Below are 24196 nucleotides of genomic sequence, written 5' to 3' on the forward strand. Positions count from 1 at the left end.
CTAACACTCATTAATGTAGAGTTAATACTTAACAGATAATGAATTCACTATTTGCTTATGCTTAATAAATGGTTCATATTGTGTAGTTGTTATGAAGTGCTACCAATACATTCTTTGAAAAGGACCATTGAGCCATGGACACAAAATGCATCTTTGCATCTAAAAACAATAGACGCAGAGCTCAGGAATGATTTTGAAAGAAGTGCAATGTAGAGCATCAAGCTATCAGGACATAGCCACCTACTGCCTGTAAAAATACACTTGCAATGCTTGCCCTGCATCAGAGTTCTTCTGATTGCTCTACTGCTTTTGAACAATTATGTTCAATGGCGCTACAAGTAAAAGTTGCAAATATGCATACACATGCATAATGGCTATTCAATGAAAAAAAAATTATAATAAATTAGATGGAAAGCAATGAAATGGAGTAATACAGTCTGTGAAAATGGTCAATTATAGAATGTATATAAAACTGTAGATATGACCAAAGAACTCTGATTTTCAGAGTATAGTTTCATCATATGCTTTATCATGGTTTCAAATAGCATTATATTTTAAATAAGACAATAGATGGCTAATGTGAAAATCCAAAACCTCAAGACACAAAAAGGTCAACAGTATAGATAGCGATGATTATTTTATTAAGTAATGTTGCTCAAGGTGTGGGTCAAATTCAGGGTTAAAGATTAATTTTAAAAAGCACTGCAGGTCATGTGGTCAGCAGTAAAAGACGAGCAGAAAGAAAATTGGCATTTACATTTGCTTTCAAAGATAATGAAAGATTAGCATTTCAGTCAAGGCTAGAGCTTCGGGGTCTGATAATATCACTCATATTCCTGTCCAGCTCCGTGTTCTCCCATGGGCTCTAATTGTCTGTACTCCATTCATGTTTAATTTGAGGTCTTGCAGTAGTACCCGACTCATCAGCAGTGGTGGGAGTGTTGGTGCTGGCCATTGCTAAGCCCACGTGTTATGTCAGTACTCTGGCCTTGTGTTCATCCCTAGCCAGTTTGTTTGACTTGCATTCCAAGATTCAAGGCCCGTTTTAAAGCAGTTTGCTGCGCTTTTTTCACACCTTGTGTTGCTGGTAGACACTTCTTGGGCACTGATGATTGCATCACATTTTTTATTCTGTGGAAATGTAAAAAAAAAAAACATTTGAAGGTTTGTTTAAAAATTGTTCAAATATGTCTCACTAAAAAATGTGCCAGTAGGAACCAACATTAGCCAAGACAGTATAAAAAAATTAAATAGATGTGTGTGGAGATGGAATATACAACAATGGGATTTCAATTTGTATTGATTTATCCATTTATTAATTGTTGTGATTTTCAAAAACCTTTTATAAATCTGATGTTTGTGGATTTAACTGTCGACACCAGTTTTAAAGGGCACATATTTTACCCATATTCCAAGATGTAATATATGTCTTTGGTGTCTCCAGAATGTGTCTGTAAAGTTTTAGCTCAAAATACCCATCTGATAATATATTGTAGCCTCCAGAATCTGCCCTTTTTGGTGTCTGAGTATACATTAACTGTTTTTGTAGCCTGTGGCTTTAAACTCAAATGAGCTGCTTCTCCCCGCTCAACGTTACCACATACATGTCTGCTTCTCCTGATTTACATCATATAAACAGCAGTTAGACAAGCACGGATAAAGCAGAAGTACAGCTCATTAGTCAAAAACACCAAGTAAGTTTATTTCACATATTTGTGGTAGGGTTTATTCAAGCCTTTATGAAATGATGAGTCACACACAAATGCTGTTTGCAGTACACACACATTAGCATTTACTGACACCATGAGTCTGTGGTAATTATAGTGGTTAACAATGTTGGGCAGTAGCGTTGCTACAAGTAGTGATGCTATACTAGCTTAACTACATTTCTCATTAGCATGGCGGTAGCATCACTACTTTCTATGTAGTGTAATTCATTAATGAAGAGTAATAAATATGTATACAATATAATGCTTATTGCTAAATATTCCCCTTTAAAATAAATTACTATAGTATTTTAAATGTGTAACACTCGATTTTATGGGATTTTTATTTTATTTAGGTGTTATATACTATAATGTGTTTTTGTTTAGTACAGCATATTATTTGCAGTAAAATATTTAACTAAACAATTATGCCTCACATGTTTTTATTGACCGTTTTATTGATCATTAAGAGATTATTGATTTGGATTTAGGTTGATTTGATTTAAAAATGAAAATGGCAAAAATAGCTAAGATGTAGCTAAGCTACTTTTGCCAAGTAGCTTTTAGCTTAGCTTGCTACAATTCCCAAAGGGTAGCTTTTAGTGTAGTTAAGCTACATTTAAAGTAGAGTAGCTAATAGCTTAGCTGACTCCATTTTTCAAGCGGCTTGCCCAACACTGGTGGTTAAGAATTATATAGCAATTTTTACTGTCTTTATTACAAGCATGCTCTATTTTAACATTGTTTTAAACTTATAAAACTTGTAAAAATCACAGACAGTTGAAACACATATTTTAATCTCAGATTTGTTTTGCAAAAATATTTTATGTGAACGCGTGTATACATTTTATTATAGAAAAAGGCACCTGTCAATTAATCAGTGGCAAGGAAAACTGCACTCCTTCATCACATTGTGGTTGGCCTCAAAATCACTGGGGTTTGGGTCCTATTTTAACGTCTTTTAAAAAAAGATTTATTGGGTTTATATCACTCCAATATGACTGTGGACACACTATACCCACACCAAGGCCACTCCTGTGTAAACTCTAGCCACCCTTGTGACGACCCCAATATAACTTTGCTGTTGATATTATTTTAAATTTACTTAAGTATATTAATTAACAAATAGATACAATGCAGCCACAAATTAATGTGGATTGATTGGGGCCACTGATGTTGTAAGGTATTGGTTTAGGTGAGCATTGAACCCGGGTCTCCTGGGCACAAAGCTGGGGCTTTTTGCAGTTGAGCTAACTCCTCACTAGTTGAACCCCAAGAGCAAGGCAAGGCAAGGCAAGTTTATTTATATAGCACATTTCATACACATTGGCAATTCAAAGTGCTTTACATAAACAAGCATAAAAGAAACAAGTAAAATAAAAATAAAAACAAATAATAAAAATGCGTAAAAACAAAACAAAACATAAAAACAGGTAAAATGTGATATAAAAGAATGAAGAAAAAGAGAAAAACATGATAATGCAATCTGTCGGACGCAGCACAGTGCTCATTCAGTAAAGGCACAGCTAAACAGATGTGTTTTCAGTCTTGATTTGAATGTGCCTAATGTTGGAGCACATCTGATCATTTCTGGAAGCGGATTCCAGCAGTGAGGGGCATAGTGGCTGAAAGCTGATTCACCCTGCTTTGACAGATCTTTTGGAACTTCTAGTTTATATGATCCTAAAGATCTGAGTGATCTGTTAGGTTTGTATTCAGTGAGCATTTCTGTGATGTATTTAGGTCCTAGGCCATTTAGTGATTTATAGACCAGTAATAATACTTTAAAATCTATTCTGAATGTAACTGGCAGCCAGTGTAAAGACCTGAGGACAGGTGTGATGTGCTCTGATTTTCTGGTTCTGGTTAGAATTCTGGCTGCAGCATTCTGGATGAGCTGTAACTGTCTGACTGTCTTTTAGGAAGACCAGTGAGGAGTCCATTACAGTAATCCACCCTGCTGCTGAGAAAAGCATGAACAAATTTTTCTAAATCTTCACTAGAAACAAAGCATCTGATTCTTGCTATGTTTTTGAGATGATAGTATGCTGATTTACTGACTGCTTTGAGATGACTATTGAAACTCAGATCTGACTCCAGAGTCACACCAAGATTCTTGACCTTATTTTTTGTCGTTTGACCTTTAGTGCCAAGGTACGCATTTACCTTGAGAACCTCATCTCTGTTCCCAAACACAATCATTTCAGTTTTCTCTTTGTTTAACTGAAGAAAGTTTTGGCACATCCAATTGCTCATTTCATCAATGCACTGGCAGAGGGTGTCAATGTGGCTGTAGTCATTAGGCAGTAAGGCTAAGTAGATCTGAGTGTCATCAGCATAGCTGTGGTAGGAGATTTGGTTCTTTCTCATTATTTGGCTTAGAGGGAACATGTAAAGGTTGAACAGGAGAGGTGCCAGAATTGAGCCTTGTGGGACTCCACATGTCATGGGTGTCCACCTCGACCTATGGTCACCTATACTGACATGGTAACCTCTACCTTCAAGGTAAGATCTAAACCATTTGAGGACTGTGCCAGATAGCCCAACCCAGTTTTTCAGCCTATCCAGAAGTATGCTGTGATCGACAGTGTCAAATGCAGCACTGAGATTCAACAATATCAACACTGTTATTTTACCTGAATCTGTAATTAGGCGTATATCATTGATTATCTTTATAAGAGCGCTCTCTGTACTGTGATGTGCTCTGAAACCAGATTGAAAATTGTCTAAACACCCCTTTAAGTTTAAGAACTTGTTAACCTGGTTAAAAACAACTTTTTCAATGATTTTGCCAATGAAAGGGAGATTTGAGATTGGCCTGTAATTGCTCAATAGGGTGTTATCCAGGTTGCTCTTCTTCAAGAGGGGTTTAACAACTGCAGTTTTAAGTGAGTTTGGAAAAATCCCTGAAAGAAGTGAAGCATTTACCACTTTTAGAAGATCCATTTCTAAACAGGTAAATACTGTTTTGAAGAATGATGTAGGGAGTGTGTCAAGACTGCAGGTGGATGTTTTCATAGTTTACACAATCTCTTCTAAGATTTTACCGTTAATTGCCATGAAATCAGACATAATGTCTGATTTCTTAAGTTGTGGTTGAGCTTGTTTGATATCGACACAACTTGACTTATTGGATGAGCTGATTGCCTTTCTGATATTATTGATCTTATCAGTGAAGAAATGAGCAAACTCATTACATTTGCTTTCAGAGAGGAGCTCACTTGGAATCCGACTGGGGAGGTTTGTGAGTCTCTCTATCTTTGCAAAGAGTGTGCGAGCATTATTTAAGTTGCTGTTTATAAGGCTTGAAAAGAAAGTCTGTCTAGCAGTGTTTAGTTCCATATTAAAGGCATGAAGACTGTTTTTATAGATATTATAATGGACTACTAGTTTCGTCTTTCTCCACATACGCTCAGCTTTTCTGCACTGTCTTTTCATCATTTGTACTTTAGATGACCTTGTCTAAGATCCCTTTTGCCTGCCAGTCATCTTCTTGACTTTAACAGGAGCGATGTCATTTATGACATTCTCAATTTTAGAATTAAACAAATCAAGGAGAGAATCAACAGAGTCTGCAGATATGCTTGGTGCTAGCGATATGGCCTTCATAAACTGCTCACTAGTGTTCTCATTTATGCATCTCTTTCTGACAGAGACAGATCTGCCTTTAATAGCTGGAGTAATAAATATATCAAAGAAGATACAGAAATGATCAAATAGTGCCACATCCTTAACAACAATCGATGAAATGTGTAAACCCTTAGTTATAAGTAGATCAAGGGTGTGTCCACGATTGTGTGTGGGTCCTTGAACATGCTGAGTCAGATCAAAAGTGTTAAAAACAGTCATCAGTTCTTTTACAGCATTGATTTCTGGATTATCAATGTGAATATTAAAATCCCCAGCAATACTAAAATAATCAAATTCAGGGGTTACAATTGATAACAGCTCTGTAAAATCCTCAATAAAAACTGGAAAATATTTTGGAGGTCTGTAGACCTTTTAGTGCTATACTCAGATATTCAAAAGACAAATAGTCACCAAATGACACTTGTTTACATTCATACACATCTTTAAACAGGGCAGCGATGCCTCCACCTCTCCTATTAACTCTGCAAACACTCAAAAAGCTAAAGTTTAAAGGAGCTGCTTCATTCAGAACTGCTGCGCTACAACTGTCATATAGCCAAGTTTTAAAAGCATAAAATCAAGGCAATTTGTGTTGATAAAATCATTGACTAAAAGAGACTTATTGTTGAGTGATCTGATGTTTAAAAGCGCTAACTTAACAGTTTTAGCTGTTTTTTCTATAGTAGTCTCACATCTACATTTAATAGACACCAGATTTGAATGATTTGCTATACGGCCTGATGAAGTCTTTGGTTTTCTGTCACTTAATACAACACATATCTGCTTAGAGAAAGCTACAGACACACTGAGCAGAAGAATAATCTGCAGAGGAATAATCTGTCCACCACCACCAGAATGACTGTATTACCTTTGGACTCTGATAGGCCTGTAATGAAGTCCAATGATATATGCGTCCATGGATGTTTAGGTATAGGCAGTGAGTGCAGCAGGCCTTTAGGTCGGGTTCTTGGTTCCTTGTTTTGTGGACAAACAGAGCAAGCAGCAACAAAGTTGCGGACATCCTTCTGCAGTCTTGGCCACCAAAATTTCCTCTGGATGAGCTTGTGGGTTCTAGTAGTCCCAGGGTGCCCCATTTGGAGGGAAGCATGAGCTTACTGCAACACTTCAGTGCGTAAATGATTAGGTACAAAGAGACACCCTGGAGGACCATTACCTGGCATTGTTTGTGGCTGTGCACTCCTGACCGTCTCTTCAATTCCCCACTGGATTGCGCCAACCACTCTCAAGGTAGGTATTATGAGTTCCGGTGTGGTCTCACTGTCTAGAGACCCAAACTGCCTTGACAGTGCATCTGGCTTTGAGTTCTTTGAGCCTGGGCGATAAGAGAGAGTAAAATCAAACTGATTAAAGAAAAGGGCCCAGTGAGCGTGGAGTTTAACCTCTTTGCCTCTCTAATGTAGGTGAGGTTCTTGTGATCGGTCCAGATGAGAACTGGATGTTTGGCCCCCTCCAACCAGTGTCTCCATTCTTCTAATGCCACCTTGACTGCCAAAAGCTCACTGTTCCCAATGTCATAGTTCCTCTGTGCTGGTTATTCTGCCCCTTAAATGTTTTCTTCTTCATTAAGAAAATTATAATTAAAAGGTTCTTAGTAATTTGCCCTGTAGATTGTGTTATTGAATTAGAAGGCAGTGGCTCTGTAATTGTTCTTTAGACGAACACTGCCATCTTGTGTTCACATTGCGGAAAGCAGCAAGTGACAGGAAATAGGAAGAACAGAGTAGCCATTTTGTAGAAGCTATTGCAGTGGAAAGACCTACGTGCTGTGTCTCTGCTTACAACTTGGTATTCTGCCCTTGATAAGGCATGATCTTTTTACAAAGAAAATAAGGAAGAAATATTACAAGTGGTACATCAGTAAAGCTTCAAAGAATGCTACACTGTCTCACGAGTGCTTACTGAAGCCATTTATGTTTAGCTCGCTGCATAGGCTAAATAAGTACATTTGGCTGAGGGCAGAAGAGTAAAAAGATCGTCTAAACATCAAGTGCATCCCTGCAATCTTGAGAAACATTGCTTTAGCAAACATGTCCAAACATGGAGACAGCTCACGTCTTTCGCAACTGGAAGTCAGATCAGAGTGCAAATCATCCACGTCACGTCGATCAAGTAGCTCAGCAGCCAGCCTCGCTGCAGCACAAGCACGAGCCAACGCTGAAGCTGCCCGCGCTAGAGCAGAGTATGCCAAACGACAAATAGACATGGAGGTTGAGAAGGCTCGTATGGAAGCTAAACTTAACGCACTCAAACAAGAGGGAGAAGCTGAGGCTGCACTCGCTGCAGCAAGGGTCCTGGAAGCTGCAGTTTTGGACCAGCCAGGGTTTGTGGAACCACCAAACCTACCTGCTACGGCCACATCTGTCAGTCGCACTGAAGAGTATGTAAAAAGCCACTTTCACAATAATACTAATATGAAACCAGAAAAAATGGACAAAGAAGAGGATGACACTCACAACAGCCATAATGTAGAACCAAGCCAACCACACACTGCTCCAGATTCATGTGAATACACCAACAGATCTCCACCCGCTTGTCAGTCCAGGTTTTCACCACCTCACTCAAACCTAAGAACATCTGACATATCACACCTTGCTACTCTCCTCTCACGTCGTGATCTATTGACAGCAGGGCTCACAGTGTTTGATAATAAACCGGAGACTTATTTAGCCTGGAAATCTATGTTTCACAATGCCACTGAAGATTTGGATCTAAAATGTAGTGAAGAGCTTGACTTAATCATTAAATGGCTCAGTGGCGAATCCCTTCAGCATGCTCTCAGAGTTAGAGCTGTACACATTAACGACCCAGTCACTGGTCTTCAACGTTTATGGCAAAGGCTAGACAGAAATTATGGCTCGTCTGAAGTCATTGAAGCTTCTTTGTTTAAACGTTTGGAGAGTTTTCCTAGAGTGTCGCCCAAAGACAACCACCTCTTACAGGAGTTAGCTGATCTGCTTTTAGAAATCGAAGCAGCCAAAAACGAAGGTTATCTTCCTGGCCTCAGCTTTCTTGACACTTCAAGGGGAATAAACCCAATAGTAGAAAAGCTCCCACATAGCATGCAAGAGGCGTGGGTCAACCAAAGATCTAAGTATAAGAAAGAGCATGATGTTCACTATCCACCTTTCACCTTCTTAGTTCAGTTTGTTAATGGCTATGCTGAAATGAAAATGGATCCCAGCTTCTCTCTGCAAAACTGCTACAGTGCACCTATGAAAGTGGAACGGCCACCAGTAAGACAACCACGGTTCAGAGCCCCAGTGACAACAAACAAAACGCAGATTGGCGCATCCTATAATAAGTTACAGTCTCAGCCACTTGAACCAGTTAAACAGTGCCCTGTTCACAAAAAGCCACATTCACTTGCCAAATGTAGAGGCTTTAGAATGAAAACACTAGATGAGAGGAAGAGTCTTCTGAAACAGCTTTCCATCTGCTTCAAGTGTCTTTCGTCTACTGATCACAGAGCCAAAGACTGTAAGGATGTCATTTGCTGTTCAGAATGCAACAGCGACATGCACATTACTGCTATGCATCCTGGTCCACCACCGTGGACAGTTGCATACTCCGAAATATTAACAGAGGCACAAGGCGGGGAGCCAGAACCCCTAAGCCCCAAAGTGTCCACGTCCAATTGTACTGAAGTATGCGGGCAAGGACTGCAAGGAAAGTCTTGTTCAAAAATTTGCCTTGTCAGTGTATATCACAGGTCAGAACCGAATAAGAAAAGGAAAATGTATGCCATTTTAGATGACCAAAGTAATGTCTCACTGGCTCGGTCCCCCTTTTTTGATATGTTTGATCAGCATGGTGAAGTCCTTCCATATACACTGAAAACATGCTCTGGCACAGTAGACAAAATGGGGCGTAGAGCTCATGGCTTTGTCATTGAGAATATTAACGGGAAGGTGTCTATGCCACTGCCTAGTCTCACTGAATGCAATCAGATTCCAGACAACAGGAGCGAAATACCTACAGCAAAAGCAGCAGCTGTTCATCCTCATTTGTCTCATATAGCTGGAGAAATACCACCTCTAAATCCATCAGCAGATATTCTCCTCCTCCTGGGTCGAGATGTCATTCGAGCTCACAAGGTACGACGCCAAGTGAACGGCCCCCATGATGCACCTTACGCTCAGCAGCTCGATCTTGGGTGGGTCATTGTTGGAGATGTCTGTCTCTCAGGAGCTCATAGGCCTACAGTGAACTCTTACAAGACAAATATTCTAGATAATGGTCGCCCCAGTTTCCTCTCACCCTGTGAAAATAGATTTTACACTAAACTGAAGTTCACAACAGATAGCCCTCTTGTCCAAAGCACACAAGTCAAAGATGAGCTGGGAAATTCATATTTAAACAAACAACAGAGGATGAAAAGATAGCACTGTCTGCAGATGATCAGGCTTTTGTGAACATTATGCGAAATGAGTTCGCTAAAAATGAATCTAATGACTGGGTAGCCCCACTTCCTTTCCGTTCTCCACGACCACGCTTACCCAACAACAGAGAGCAGACTCTCAATCGCCTCATGTCATTAAGAAAGACACTGAAAAGAAAACCTGAGATGGAGGACCACTATCTGGAGTTTATGGAAAGGCTCTTCAAAAAAGAACATGCAGAAAAGGCTCCTCCCATCAAACCCCACCAAGAATGTTGGTATCTTCCACACTTTGGCATTTACCATTCACAAAAGCCAGGTAAAATAAGAATTGTTTTTGACTCAAGTGCTGAGTGTGAAAATGTCTCTCTAAATCAGGTGTTGCTTAAAGGCCCTGATTTAAATAGCAGTCTTGTAGGTGTGCTTTTGCGCTTCAGGAGTGACCTATATGCTGTTATGGCTGATGTGGAGCAAATGTTTCACAACTTTAGAGTCAGGGAAGACCATCGCAACTACCTGCGCTTTCTGTGGTTCCATGACCACAACTTGGATGGACAAGTGGAAGAATTTCACATGACTGTTCATGTGTTTGGAAATTGCCCATCACCATCAGTTGCTATTTACGGACTCAAGAGAACTGCTGAAGAAGGAGAAGAGGAATATGGCAGTGATGTGAGGGAATTTATAGAGCGCCATTTTTATGTTGATGATGGGCTAAAATCATTCACCTCTGAGACTCAAGCTATTGACGTGCTACGTAGAACGCAAAAAATGCTGGCTCAGTCTAACATTCGCCTACACAAGATCTCATCGAATAGTCCTGTCGTTACCAGTGCTTTTCCACATGAAGATCTAGCCACAGGGCTGCAGGGACTCGATCTTGGACAACATCCACCACCCATGCAACACAGTCTGGGATTAGGTTGGGACCTGTCTACGGATCAGTTCTCATTTCAAGTTGAGATCAGTGACAAGCCTTTCACCAAACGAGGAGTGTTATCTGTTATCAATAGTTTATATGACCCCCTTGGGTTTGCTGTGCCAGTCAGCATTGAAGGTCGCTCCATTCTGAGAGAGATTTCTACTGACATCAGTGAATGGGATACCCCACTACCGAAGGAGAAACAAGAGAGGTGGCAAAAATGGAAAGACTCTCTAAAACACCTACAACATCTTAAGATTCCTCGAATGTACACATGCATTCCATTGTCCAAAGCACAAAGAAAGGAAGTGCATATTTTCTGTGACGCTTCCACTAAAGCTGTTGGGGCTGTGGCCTATCTGAAGCTCATCGACATAAATGGGAAGAGTGAAGTGGGTTTTCTTCTCGGCAAAGCTAGGCTTGCACCAAAGCCAGATATCACCATTCCTAGGCTGGAACTTTGTGCCGCTGTGCTGGCCGTAGAAGTGGCAGAACTGATCCAGGGAGAGCTTGACACTATCATGCATGAGGTAAACTTTTACACAGATTCAAAAGTGGTGCTTGGCTATATCTTCAATGAGAAGAGACGCTTCTATGTGTATGTCCATAACCGTGTGGAACGCATTAAACGTTCAACCGAGACCCATCAATGGCATTATGTGTCCACACATCTTAACCCAGCTGATCATGCCACAAGAGCACTGCATGCTAAGCATCTACCCCTTTCTACATGGCTCAGTGGACCTGCATTCCTCGCCGACTCAGGGCAAAGTTCGACACAGGAAAAGCCCTTTGATCTTATTAGCCCCGAAACTGATGCTGAACTTCGCCCGGAGATTGTATCATGTGCTACCTCCTTGTCAGAACACAGGCTCGGAACTGCAAGATTTGAAAGATTCTCCAGTTGGACTTGTTTGAGAAAGGCTGTGGCTAGGTTGCAACACATTGCTAAGACTTTCAAAGAAAACTCAGAAGAAGTATGTCACGGATGGCACAAGTGTAACAAGTACCTTACTGAAGAACAACTTCAGGTAGCAGGGGATACCATTATCTATGCAATTTAAAGAGAGGTGTTTGCAGATGAAATCAGGGGTATGGAAAAGGACAATCCCATGCACAAACAAAGCCCTTTCTACAAGTTAAGTCCCTTTATGGACAGTAACAAACTTCTCAGAGTCGGAGGTCGACTTACAAGGGCTCAATTGACAACAAATGAAAAGCATCCTGTAATTATTCCCAGCAAACACCACGTATCTCAGCTCATAATTAGACACTTTCATGCACAAGTACACCACCAGGGCAGACACTTCACTGAAGGTGCGATCAGAGCTGCAGGGTTTTGGATAGTTGGTGGGAAGAGAGCGGTTAGTGCTGTCATCTTTCGCTGTGTCACATGTCGAAGACTAAGAGGCAAACGGCAAGAGCAAGTTATGTCAGATCTGCCAGAAGACAGAATGAACACAGATCCTCCTTTCACATGTGTAGGACTAGATATCTTTGGCCCATGGACTGTCACAACTAGGAAAACGCGAGGAGGCCAAGCGGAGTCAAAAAGATGGGCAGTCATCTTTGTATGTATGAGCACTCGTGCCATACACATTGAAGTGATCGAATCTATGGACACTTCATCGTTCATCAATTCCCTGAGACGATTCTTTGCCCTACGTGGTGCTGCTAAGTTGCTCAGATCCGACTGTGGCACAAATTTTGTGAGTGCTTGCCGAGAACTCCAAATAAGTAAACTGGGGTGTCACAATAAAGAAATCAACAACTATCTGGAAGATAGTGGATGTCAGTGGCTGTTTAATCCACCACACGCTTCACATATGGCGGGATCTTGGGAGCGTATGATTGGAGTCAGTCGGCGAATTCTGGATGCAATGCTGCTGCATCATGGAAATGCTAAGCTTACACACGAGGTGTTAGTGACGTTCATGGCTGAAGTCACTGCAATTGTCAATGCACGGCCCCTTACAGCAGTTTCCACTGATCCTGAGCATCCTGAGATCCTCACGCCTGCTATGTTGCTCACACAAAAGGTTGGAGTGCCTCCGGTTCCACCGGGCCAGTTTGACAATCATGACCTCTTTAGAGCACAATGGAGACGTGTTCAGTATCTTGCGAATGTATTCTGGGGACGGTGGAAGAGAGAATACCTCAGTGGATTACAACATCGTCGCAAGTGGATGACACCAAAACCAAATCTACAAGTCGGAGATGTCGTTCTTCTCAAGGAAGGACAGGAAAAAAGGAACGACTGGCCTCTTGGACTCATTACAAAAACTTTTCCAAGCAAGGATGACATGGTCAGGAAAATTGAAGTCAAAGTCATTCGAAATGGGGAAAAGAGACTATACTTGAGGCCCATCAGTGAAGTTGTCCTTCTGGTCTCTAGGGACTGCACCTAAAAGCCTCACATATCCTTTGAAACAGTGGTCTATTTAAGTTGGTGTGACTTCTTACAGATGTCAGACGGGGAGTATTCTGCCCCTTAAATGTTTTCTTCTTCATTAAGAAAATTATAATTAAAAGGTTCTTAGTAATTTGCCCTGTAGATTGTGTTATTGAATTAGAAGGCAGTGGCTCTGTAATTGTTCTTTAGACGAACACTGCCATCTTGTGTTCACATTGCGGAAAGCAGCAAGTGACAGGAAATAGGAAGAACCGAGTAGCCATTTTGTAGAAGCTCTTGCAGTGGAAAGACCTACGTGCTGTGTCTCTGCTTACAACTTGGTATTCTGCCCTTGATAAGGCATGATCTTTTTACAAAGAAAATAAGGAAGAAATATTACAAGTGGTACATCAGTAAAGCTTCAAAGAATGCTACACTGTCTCACGAGTGCTTACTGAAGCCATTTATGTTTAGCTCGCTGCATAGGCTAAATAAGTACATTTGGCTGAGGGCAGAAGACTGGTGTAAGCCTGTGAGAAAGATAAGCACATGGGTGAAGCTTGTTATCAGTCTTACTTCTCTGAGAAGGGACCGCTCCAATGCCAATGTCAGAAGCATCAACCTCCACTACAAAAGGAAGCTCTGGATCTGGAAGAGCTAAAATGGGGGCAGATGTGAAGAGACTCTTCAGTCTGTTGAAGGCCTTGTTGGCCATCTCAGTCCAAAATTACAAATGACTTGGCAGTCTTCATGGTGAGGGCAGTGAGGGGTTCTGCAATGGAGCTGAAGCCTTTAATAAATCACCGATAAAAATTGGCAAACCCCAAAAATCGTTGTACCTCTTTAACTGAACATGGTTGTGGCCAATCCAGTACTGCCTTAATCTTGACAGGATCCATCTGAAGGCTACATTTGGATACTATGAACCCAAGAAACGACACTTTGGAGACATGGAATTCGCTCTTCTCCAGCTTAACGAACAGTCTGTGTCTCAACAACTGGGCGAGAACCTGCCGGACATCTTGTACATGCTCTTCATAGCTACATGAAAAAATAAGTATGTCATCCAAGTAAACTAAAACAAATCTGTTCAACTTCTCCCTGAAGACATCATTAATGAATGCCTGGAAGACGGCTGGGGCATTTACAAGGCCAAAGGGCATTACCTGATATTCATAGTGGCCTGTTGGGGTGTTAAAAGCGGTCTTCCACTCATCTCCTTCTTTCATCCTGACCAGATGGTAAGCATTTCCATGGCACCCTGCAGTATCTCAAAAGCAGTGTTCATTAGAGGTAATGGGTAACGATTCTTAATGGTGATGTGATTCAAACCTCTATAATCAATACAGGGTCGAAGACTCCTATCCTTCTTGGAAACAAAAAAGAAGCCTGCTCCTGCAGATGAGGTTGAAGGGCGAATGAATCCACTGTCTAGAGCCTCATTCAAGTATTTCTCCATGGCAGTTCTTTCAGGAACGGAGAGGGAGTACAATCTACCTTGAGGTGGGCTTGCTCCAGGTACAAGTTCAATAGAACAATCATAAGGACGTTGCAGGGGTAATGAAGTAGCCTGAGACTTACTAAAGACTTCATTGAGATCCATGTATTCTTGGGGAATTCGAGACAAACATGGAGGAACCTTAGGTGGCTCTGGCAATGGGGCTGGAGACTCGAAATTTAATGGCTTGAGCTTGGGTATTACCCGCACTTCTGTGGTAGGTATGGATATAGTGTGGGTTGAGGGTGATCTGGAAGGATCGGGCTGAGGTCCAAGAAATGTCTCCAGTGGCTCGAGAGGATGGCAAAAAGAAAAATCAGAAACACAGCAGTTAATACCCCAACTCTTTACCACACATCTGGACCAGTCTATAAAAGGTTTGTGGCTTTTTCCTTCAGTTCAGGGCAAGTGGAGCAGAAGTGGCCTGGCTTTCCACAGTAGAGGCAGCATCTGTCTTTCATCCGCCGATCCCGTTCGGTCTGGATCAATCTAGTTCTCCCCAATTGCATTGGTTCATCAAGATCATTGGATTAAAGGAGCTGAGTGATGGTGCTAGAATGTACATCAGGGTCAAATAACCTGGGGCCTCATGTAACAACGCTGCGTACGCACAAAAACTTTGCGTACGCCAGGTTTCACGCTCAGAATAGCTCACATATGGATTTACTAACAATGAACTGAACGTGGGAATGTGCGCAGCTTCACGGCAGCTTTATGGCTGGTGTACGCACATTTTTTGTGTGTGTCTGTTTTATTTCCATTGGCGACTCCTAGAGGCAGTTGTGTTAATTTCCTCTCTACAAAGTGTCTGAGCCTTGCAATGGCAGCTGAATGAGACGGGTTCATCTAGCAGGTATAAAAGGTTTCCATACCCTACATTTGACCAGCTAAACATTAAAGCACAATTTGCAGCGGTCGCCTGTTTTCCCAATGTAATCTGAGCTATCTACTGCACGCACATTGCTATAAAGACACTATCTGAAGATGAATTTGCATGCGTGAATCAGAAACATTTTCATTCACTAAATGTGCAAATGGGGCTTTTCCCAGTTGAGCTAACTCCTCACTAGATGAACCCAAGAGCAGAAGAATAATAAGGGAACGTGAGGCTTTGGTTTCAGAAAAAAATAAACAGATAATCTTTACTAGAAAAATAGAATTCAAAAGTACAACAGAAATAACTGAAGCCGAGCTTCTAGTAAACAGGCAAAACAAATTAGACACAAGGGTCAAAAACACAACAGTAGAATGTCACTTAGCTTCTCTAGGCAATCTGGAGAACACCGGGTGGTACTGGCTCAAGACTGAACACAGTAGCTTGTAACACAGACACGTATATAGGGCAAGACACAGGTGTTGCAAATCAAGCTTGAGTGGTGGCACACAGCAGATGGTGAGAAAGTGGTGCCATCCACTGTTCAGGAGGAAGCATGAAAATTGGATCCTGTTGTGCAAGGAGACAGGAGCACCTCCTTCTGGTCAGGAGGAGGAATGCAGCTTAATGAGTTCTTACAGACTAGCTGATTCACTAAGATTGTAAATTTATCATTAAGAAATTATTATTTTTAAAATAAAAAAATAAAATTGTGTATCATCCAACCAAAAACCACAAATTCCCCCCCGAAAATAGATGCATTTTGAAATCAGCTTTTCAGAATCTAGTTTATTTAGCAACTCCATTTTTTGCTGGTAAACTTAAAAGGGTCAAAAATCTCAATGATTTTGTGGATGTATTTTGCAAAAAGGTATCAACAGAAGAAGATGTATTAATGATATTGTGAACATGGATAAATGATATATTAGGGTCTGTATAGTGAGTGTGTGTATATAGTAATACCTTTTGTACAGTTTGCACATTTGTCTAGTTTATTAAGTAATTAATTTATCTTTATTCATTTTAGACATGCATATTCTGTACGCTGTATAATAAAAGTATGTGAAAAATAACTGACCTGAAAAGTGGTTTTAAATTAAATATTGTTTTTTATTTGGTTTGCATGTGTACTTCTTAAATTATTTTAAGGGATAAATTGCAATGTTTTAGGAATAATTAATTAAATAATTTAAACCACATTATTTTATTTACAAGAAAAAAAAATAACATTACTCATTATTCACTTTCATAATTTTTTTTGTGTGCCACTCCAAGATTAGGTGTGGCCTCATCTGGCCACCCCTAAGGAAATTTTCTGGGGGCGCCACTGACCCACACACAGTTCAGTCCAAACAGTTTACAAAAATTGATTTTCATCATTGGTGCCTTTTAATAAAATGTACAAAAACAAGTGAACAGTAACCATTGTACATTATAACAAGAATATATTCAAAATAAACAAAAAGAAGTAAGAGAGAGAGAGAGAGAGAAAATAAAAACACGAAATAGCGAGATGAACATATAACATTTTATAACTTAATTAAATGTATTAATTAAATTACAATACACAAAGTGTGAATATGCTGCAAAAGATAATAACAGCAGTTTTTAGGTTTGTGCTTTTGGAAATTGATCTTTACTGTGCCTAATTAGACTAAAATATAGACTATTTTTGAGCTCGAACAATGTGTTTTTTGCTAATGAAATTGTTGCAAAATGCTTGCTCTGGTAATGAAAAGGTTATGTTGGTTGTGTTTTTAATGTGACTGTAAAAAGGGAAATTTCAGGGAGATGACGTGTCTAGGAATCTGGCGTGTCTAGTAATCCTATTGTGGCTCAGAATAATGTTCTTTGTGTTTCTTAAAATGTGTTTATGAATGCTTGTATTCTTGCACGTATTTATATATTTATTTTTGATTGACTGATAAAACATTTCTGTGTGGAGTTTGCATGTTCTTCCCGTGTTTGCGTGGGTTTCCTACAAGTGCTCCGGATTCTCCCACAGTCCAAACACATGCGCTATAGGTGAATTGGGTAAGCAAAAGTTGTCCATAGAGTAAGTGTGTAAATGGGAGTGTATAGATGTTTCCCAGTGATGGATTGCAGCTGGAAAGGCATCCGCTGCGTAAAACATATGCTGGATTAGTTGGCGGTTCATTCCACTGTGGTGACCCCAGATTTATAAAGGAACTAAGCTGAAAAGAAAATGAATAAATGATTTGATTAACATGGGGTGGTGCAGGCAAGGCAATATATAAGAGGCTAATCAAAAAGCAGTTATAACATTTAACAATAAATAATAAGATAATGCAGGGAGCTTAGAAGCACATAAGCCAGGAAACATAATCCACAAGAAACAGAACATTCCGAACAGCTATTGTCTCACAAACGTTGCTTAAAGGCTAACTAACTACATGTTTCACTTGAGAGGAGCCTATTCCATATTATGTGTGCATGCATTCTCACACCTGAAATTCGTACAGTTGCTTGTCCCTTCAAGGGTACATCCTCTCATGCACACTGATTAGGCCACATAAGGAAAGTGCACATGATGACAGCTGGTGATATCACCGCATACAGCTGTTCTGTGACGTGTCTGAAATGCCATCAGTACTTTTAACTTTTCACAGTCTGTATTTTGTGAGTGGTTTAGAGAGCATATAAATTGTGTTATTAAAATTTTCATAAATTTTTGAACATCTGAATAAGAAATACTTTCAAGAATCTAAGATTTAAATGTAACTCAGGCTCTTTTTTGATACGGACCCCTATATGCATTTCTGAAGAGAGCGGAATACATCGCAGGAGATACTTTTTTTTTTTTTTTTGCAGTTTTTGTTTTTGCAAATCTACACTTTTCAAATCTCAATGTTTTCTCGTGAGTGCCATTCGCACCCACTGTTCTCGCGTAAATCCATCGACTGATGACCGAACAATGACCGATGATTGTTTTCAAAAGCACAGATCAACCTGCCCACCGCCTTCCCTAAATCCATCCAGCAGGGTTTTCAAAAGCAATCCAGAAAAGGCACATTTTTACCACATTTTCAGATCTTACCACATTTTTTGCCTTTTTTTTTTTTTGCCTGCTTTCTTGAACTGTTCTTTGCCAGACACTAACCCTGTCATCATGGTCAACTCCTCACTGCATCTTAAGTCCGCCAACATACATGGTGAGCCACTGGACAAACTGGTAGCAGTAGAAAAGCTGTCCACATGAAGGTAAGCAGTCAGCTGGAGGTGCGAAAATAAACAGAAGTCATCAGTGGCGTCATACCATCCCGCAATATTCGTTTTAAAGATGAAATGCAGCCATACATAGCTCTGGCTACATGATTTGTGCTCTCCAGAAATGTATATAGGGGTACATTTTCACATTGAGTCTGTGTTAGTTACATGCATCATAACAGTCTTGTGAAAAGGGTCTATGATTAGATTATGGTACTGGTTAGATTATTTAAATTAATCTAGCTAGATTTATTGGTTAGATAAAAAAAAATGTGTAAAAAAGAGAGGTAGATGAAACTAGATTAAGATATTAAAAAATGACTTAAGGGCACATAGTTTACCCCTTTTTTATGATTTAAAAATAATACTATGGTTCTTCTGAGTGTGCCAGTTTAGATTGTTCAAAACACAGTTCAGATATTTTTTTTATTATTATTATTTGTTAAAAGTGTTATTTTGGGAGCACAGCTCGCTGTTTTAGGGGTGTGTTGTTTCACATGAAAATTAGTTATGACTTCCCAACCAACGTAACAAGGGGGCGGAGCCAAGACCTCCCCTGCTGTGTGTTTGGCAACAGACAGGCAGACAGAGAGAAGCAACATGAGTGAGAGGACCAGCATTCAGCCATACATGTACGACTCGGACACAGACCAAGCAGAGAGCTCAAAATCATTTGTGTCTTTGTATAGTTTTACAGCTCACTGTGTTGGCTAGTTTAAAGTGCCGAGCTTACATCGAGACTAATAACTACACACACTGAATTACGTTTGACTGAGGCATCGGATGCACCGCTCAGAGCCAGAACACGGCACACAAGACGTGCACATTTGCATGTTTTTTTTTAATGAAACTTTTTAGATGGCCCTCTGTGGTGGAATAAAACAGACACACACAAAAAATGTGCGTACACCAGCCATAAAGCTGCCGTGAAGCTGCGCACATTCCCACGTTCAGTTCATTGTTAGTAAATCCATATGTGAGCGAAACATTAAGTGTCCCGAATCGTGGCTGGGCGCCGTGTACAGCCACCGACTTGAAGTGCCATTGTGTGTACCCTGATGGAAACCTATGTTTAGATTTCTAAAATGAGCATTGCGCTACGCAGAGCGGCACTCCTGGTGTGCGACCTGCAGGCAAGTTCTTTATTTTATTTCCAGTGGAGAGATGAGCATGTGAGGCAATGCCCTCACACTTTCCAGCTGCGCCTAGTTAAAATCACAGGGAGCTTCTGTGACCGCAAGAAATGCAAACGGCTGAAGTTTAGACGAAATGAAAAGTACACATGTTTGCAAACCTACCTAAAGTTACAAACAATAATTCCGATTAGAGCGATCATGTGGTGAATGTTGATCTTGTGTTGAGCCCAATGAGCCTTACATCTAAAAATAGAGCAAGGGTGTTCCTTTAGTGACATCGCTTTGACTCACATGTTGAAAATGGCGGACGTGAAACAACAAACTAAGGATATGGTGATGCGCGCCTGTCAATCTATATTGGTGGGCGGGAGGACCGCATTCCTATATGAAGTTGCGATCAATCTCAAAACTGTTCCAATTGATCCACCTTTTTCATGTTGTTTAATTGTAAAAAAAGGACTGGATGTGTTTATATCACTCCAATATGATGGTCTATACACTACACATGTCTGTCCAAACAGCTTGAAAAGTAGATTTGTCAAAGTGCCCTTTGACAGGATGACTAAATATGATACAGCACTAGTGCTAAAATTACTATATGCATGACAGTTAGCACTAATTACCACATTAGCTTCACTGTAAAATAACACACACTGTATAAAACACTGATTGTTGTTTTGATATATATATATATATATATATATATATATATATATATATATATATATATATATATATATATATATATATATATATATATATATAGGGCTCTCCGTTAACTTTTTTGACCACCAGACACTATGGCTAACATTTTTTTTTTCACTAGCCACAATTTTGTTGTTGGGAAAATGTATTTTATATGCAAAATCTCTAGATCTGTAGACCTAAATATTTTATTTTGTCCACATGACTCCCCGTTCATTTAACTCATTTGTGTGTTGTTAATTTTCCCAAATGAGCATGAGAAAATAGATTGTACTTTCATAGTGTTGCATTGCAATTAGTTTTATTTCACAAGACTTTTCAGGGTTCAACACTAAGGATTTTTTTTTTTTCTTTGGCCACACCAAACTATTTATTTCCTTGCCAGAAATTTTAAATAATGTGTCAAAACATGCAAAATATAGCTGTATACATACACTTTTTATTAAAAAATGACATTTAAAAAAATATATATATATATCAAAACTATGCACAGTACTTTCCAGGCTTATGGTCTCAGATCACCAGTTGACTATACATAAACGGACAGTTAATCTATTGTTAAAGTAATATTATAGTAAAGTATGATAATAAACCATATTAAAAATAACTGTAAGCAAGAAACCGGGTGAAAAGCATACCGTGTGCGATAATGAAAGAATGATCACGTGCATAACAATTAATGTTTAGCTTATGAATAATCTGTTCAAAGAATGGTTAAAGTGAAAGTGGCAACCACTCCTGTTTACAAAAAGTCTCGAGCTCTTGAAAGCAGCAGGACTGTGGGGGCAAAAGCATTGCTCTTTGTCCTATCCATTTCAAAGAGAACCCATCGCACCAGTTGCATTTACAGGTACGGTTGTTTCACGGAAGGTAACAAGAGTGTGGCTGTGTGTCTCACTGTGTGCATAATCATCCGCTCATTCAGTATTCACCTGCTTTTTTTTGCTTGCGCAAACAGTTATTTAAACAATGGGTTTAGGGAAGGGGGTTGGTGAAGGGGTTGGTCAGTTGGTCAGTCAACGGCGGCCTCTGGTGAATTTACTTGAGAAATGCAGCCACAAATAAAGCTGGTTCTCAATTCTAAGATCACATTTCCATTCATATTGACAAACAGTCATGAACTTTAATTCTAATCTTTAGTGACTTGCCAGCACTGGTAATAAAAAAATGTATTTTTAGTTTTTTTAAGTGGCTAGTTGGTGTAAAATCTACCTGCATTTGGCAGGTTGGCGGGTGTTAATGTTTGCCCTGTATATGTATAAAGTTAGTCAGAATTATTACCCCATCCCCCCCCCCCCTCCCCCAACCCCCCCCCCCCCCCCCCCCCCCCCCTGTTATTTTTTTTCCTTAATTTCTGTTTAATGGAGAGAACACAGTTCTAAACATAATACTTTTAATAACTAATTTCTAATAACTGATTTTTTTTTATCTTTGCCATGATGACAGTAAACAATATTTGTTAAAGTTATTGTATAACAGTTGCTTGTTCTGTACACTATGGAAAAAATAATAGCTTAATATGGGCTAATAACTTTGACCTTAAAAAAAATAATTAAAAGCTGCTTTTATTCTAGCCAAAATAAAACAAAGGGGGGCTAATAATTCTGACTTCAACTTTGTATGTATATACACGTGATTACTTTTTTCCACACTAAATTGTTCTAAATTCATCTGTTTCATGTGTGTTTGACATGTTTCGCGTTTTTAAATGGGATTTTAATGTACAGCTATGGTTTTCATTGTGAATACATTAATTTCAGTACACACTGTCATTTTAAAAACACCTTACAATCCATAGTCCATTTTCAAAAGAATTTCCCTCTTGCTTTCCACACTGAAATAAACACACTGGGCAATTTATGAAGTGTGATTTGATTTCTTACCTATTTAACGTCTAAGAAAGGTTAACTCCTTTGTGTGCGTTTCTGTTTTCTGATGAGTTTATTTAGTCATAGCAGACGCCTTTGTTGATTATTTATTACAGATCAGGGCGACCAGGACAAGAGCAATATCTCCCATGCAGACAGTGAGCGCTATGTTGTGTGGTATTAAGAGCCATGACAATGTAATCACTCCCTCATGCTGGTCCAGAGTGTAGCAGGAAGCAGACGCAAACGTGAGGTGAAAACTGAATTTTGAAAACAAGACAAGGACAGATGGGCTGGTAAATATTCACCTCAGAACTCAGGTCCTCTCTCTCCCCTAGTCTTGATAAACGTGTTCTGTCCGAAGCGTGAATGAAGCAGACCCCCTGCTGTGCCGCCAGCTGAGCCTAAGATTTGAAGCCTCGTCACAGTGTTAAACTGGCTGTGTTCCGGCCTTCCTCTCCAGAGCCCCGCTCATTCAAGCAATCCATCGCCCGTGCCTCTAGCGAGACGCTTCACTACCTCATTTCCCTGAGCTTCAAATCCATCCATCCCCTTTCCCCCTCCATCAGCTATCTCCACTCATTTATTGCTTAACCAGTTTCTCCACTCTGTGCCTTTCTGCTGCACCAATATGTCTTAGCCAATCAACTCAAAGAATCCCAGTTTCCTGTCACGTACATTTCAGTGATATAAATGGAAGAAGAGTGAGTGCATGTCTAATACAAAAGTCTGTATCTGTCAGGAATTGTGTGACAGGCTTGGCTGTTCTCAGAATGGCACACACACGCACACACATATCTGACGAATAGCTAGCTATAAACAGAGACGTGACGTGCAATAAGAACTGTCCATGAGTTTTAATGCTGCTATTATTCACAGTTCTAGCTCTATTTAAGAAGTCATAGGACGGAATATGGATGATGTGTGTTTGTCTTGTTTGTCTTGGGAGAAAAAATAAATGTGTGTGTATTAGCGATTCAGAAAAGTAAACACAAATTGGATATTTAACATGGAATGTGAGGATTTATTGTACTGAGAATTGATTGGATGGTTAAGCTTCTATTTGGCAAGTGGTTGGAACAAATGGGTTTGACCCAATGGCTCCAAGTTTTCATGAGCAAAAATGACATGGCAAATCATACATTTGTTGGGAGTGTATGCAACTACTACTGTGATAAATAGAAATGTCAACGGTTGACAAGAAATGTGTTTGCTGACATTAGTTCAGAAAATAATCAGGCAGGGTAAAAATTAGTATTTTAAATATGCACAAATGTTTTACTTATATGTGTACATATTTATGTATTCATTTATTTATGTATTAATATTATAATAATAATTTATAATAAGTGATAGAAGTATGGATTTATTAGATTAACATGTAATTTCAACATATGCTCATTCCGAAAACATAGCCCTATATACATTTCTGGGGATTGTGAATTATAAGTGAAACCAGAAGTTTACATACACTCTAAAAAAAGGAACAAAACTATTTTTTATAAATGGCTGATGTTAAATCTAAACGTTTACTATTTTATTTCTGTTGGGATTACCTAAATGATTTACATTTGCTAAATGCCAGAATAACAAGATAATTAGTTTTTTTAGAGAATTTGTTAATAATTTCTAGACAGTCAAAGGTTTACAAACTTTTCATGGTATTTTTTAGCTTCGCTTTTAAACTGTATAACTTTGGTCGAATGTTTTGGGTATCCTTCCACAAGCTTCTCGAAATAGTTTGAAGGAATTTTGGCCCATTCTTCCTGACAGAACTGGTGTAACTGAGTCAGATTTGTGGGCTGTCTTGCTCGCACAAGCTTTTTCAACTCAGCTCA

The 24196-nt window shown here is 39.6% G+C and overlaps 2 protein-coding genes across 8 annotated transcripts in view; both read left to right on the forward strand.

Moving 5' to 3' along the window:
- The window catches only part of grid1b (glutamate receptor, ionotropic, delta 1b), a 737476-nt gene that overhangs the window by 576340 nt on the left and 136940 nt on the right, over positions 1-24196 (forward strand). The window lies entirely within an intron of this gene.
- Positions 11752-13065, forward strand: LOC141376769 (uncharacterized). Its single transcript, XM_073918291.1, has one exon. It carries the CDS (start codon positions 11752-11754, stop codon positions 13063-13065), a length of 1314 nt encoding a protein of 437 aa, XP_073774392.1.

Source organism: Danio rerio, chromosome 12 (assembly GCF_049306965.1).
Source record: "Danio rerio strain Tuebingen ecotype United States chromosome 12, GRCz12tu, whole genome shotgun sequence".
Taxonomy (NCBI): Eukaryota; Metazoa; Chordata; class Actinopteri; order Cypriniformes; family Danionidae; genus Danio; species Danio rerio.

Coding starts and splice junctions, on each gene's coding strand:
- LOC141376769 (XM_073918291.1), top strand. CDS start 11,752: ATGGAAAAGGACAATCCCATGCACAAACAAAGCCCTTTCTACAAGTTA.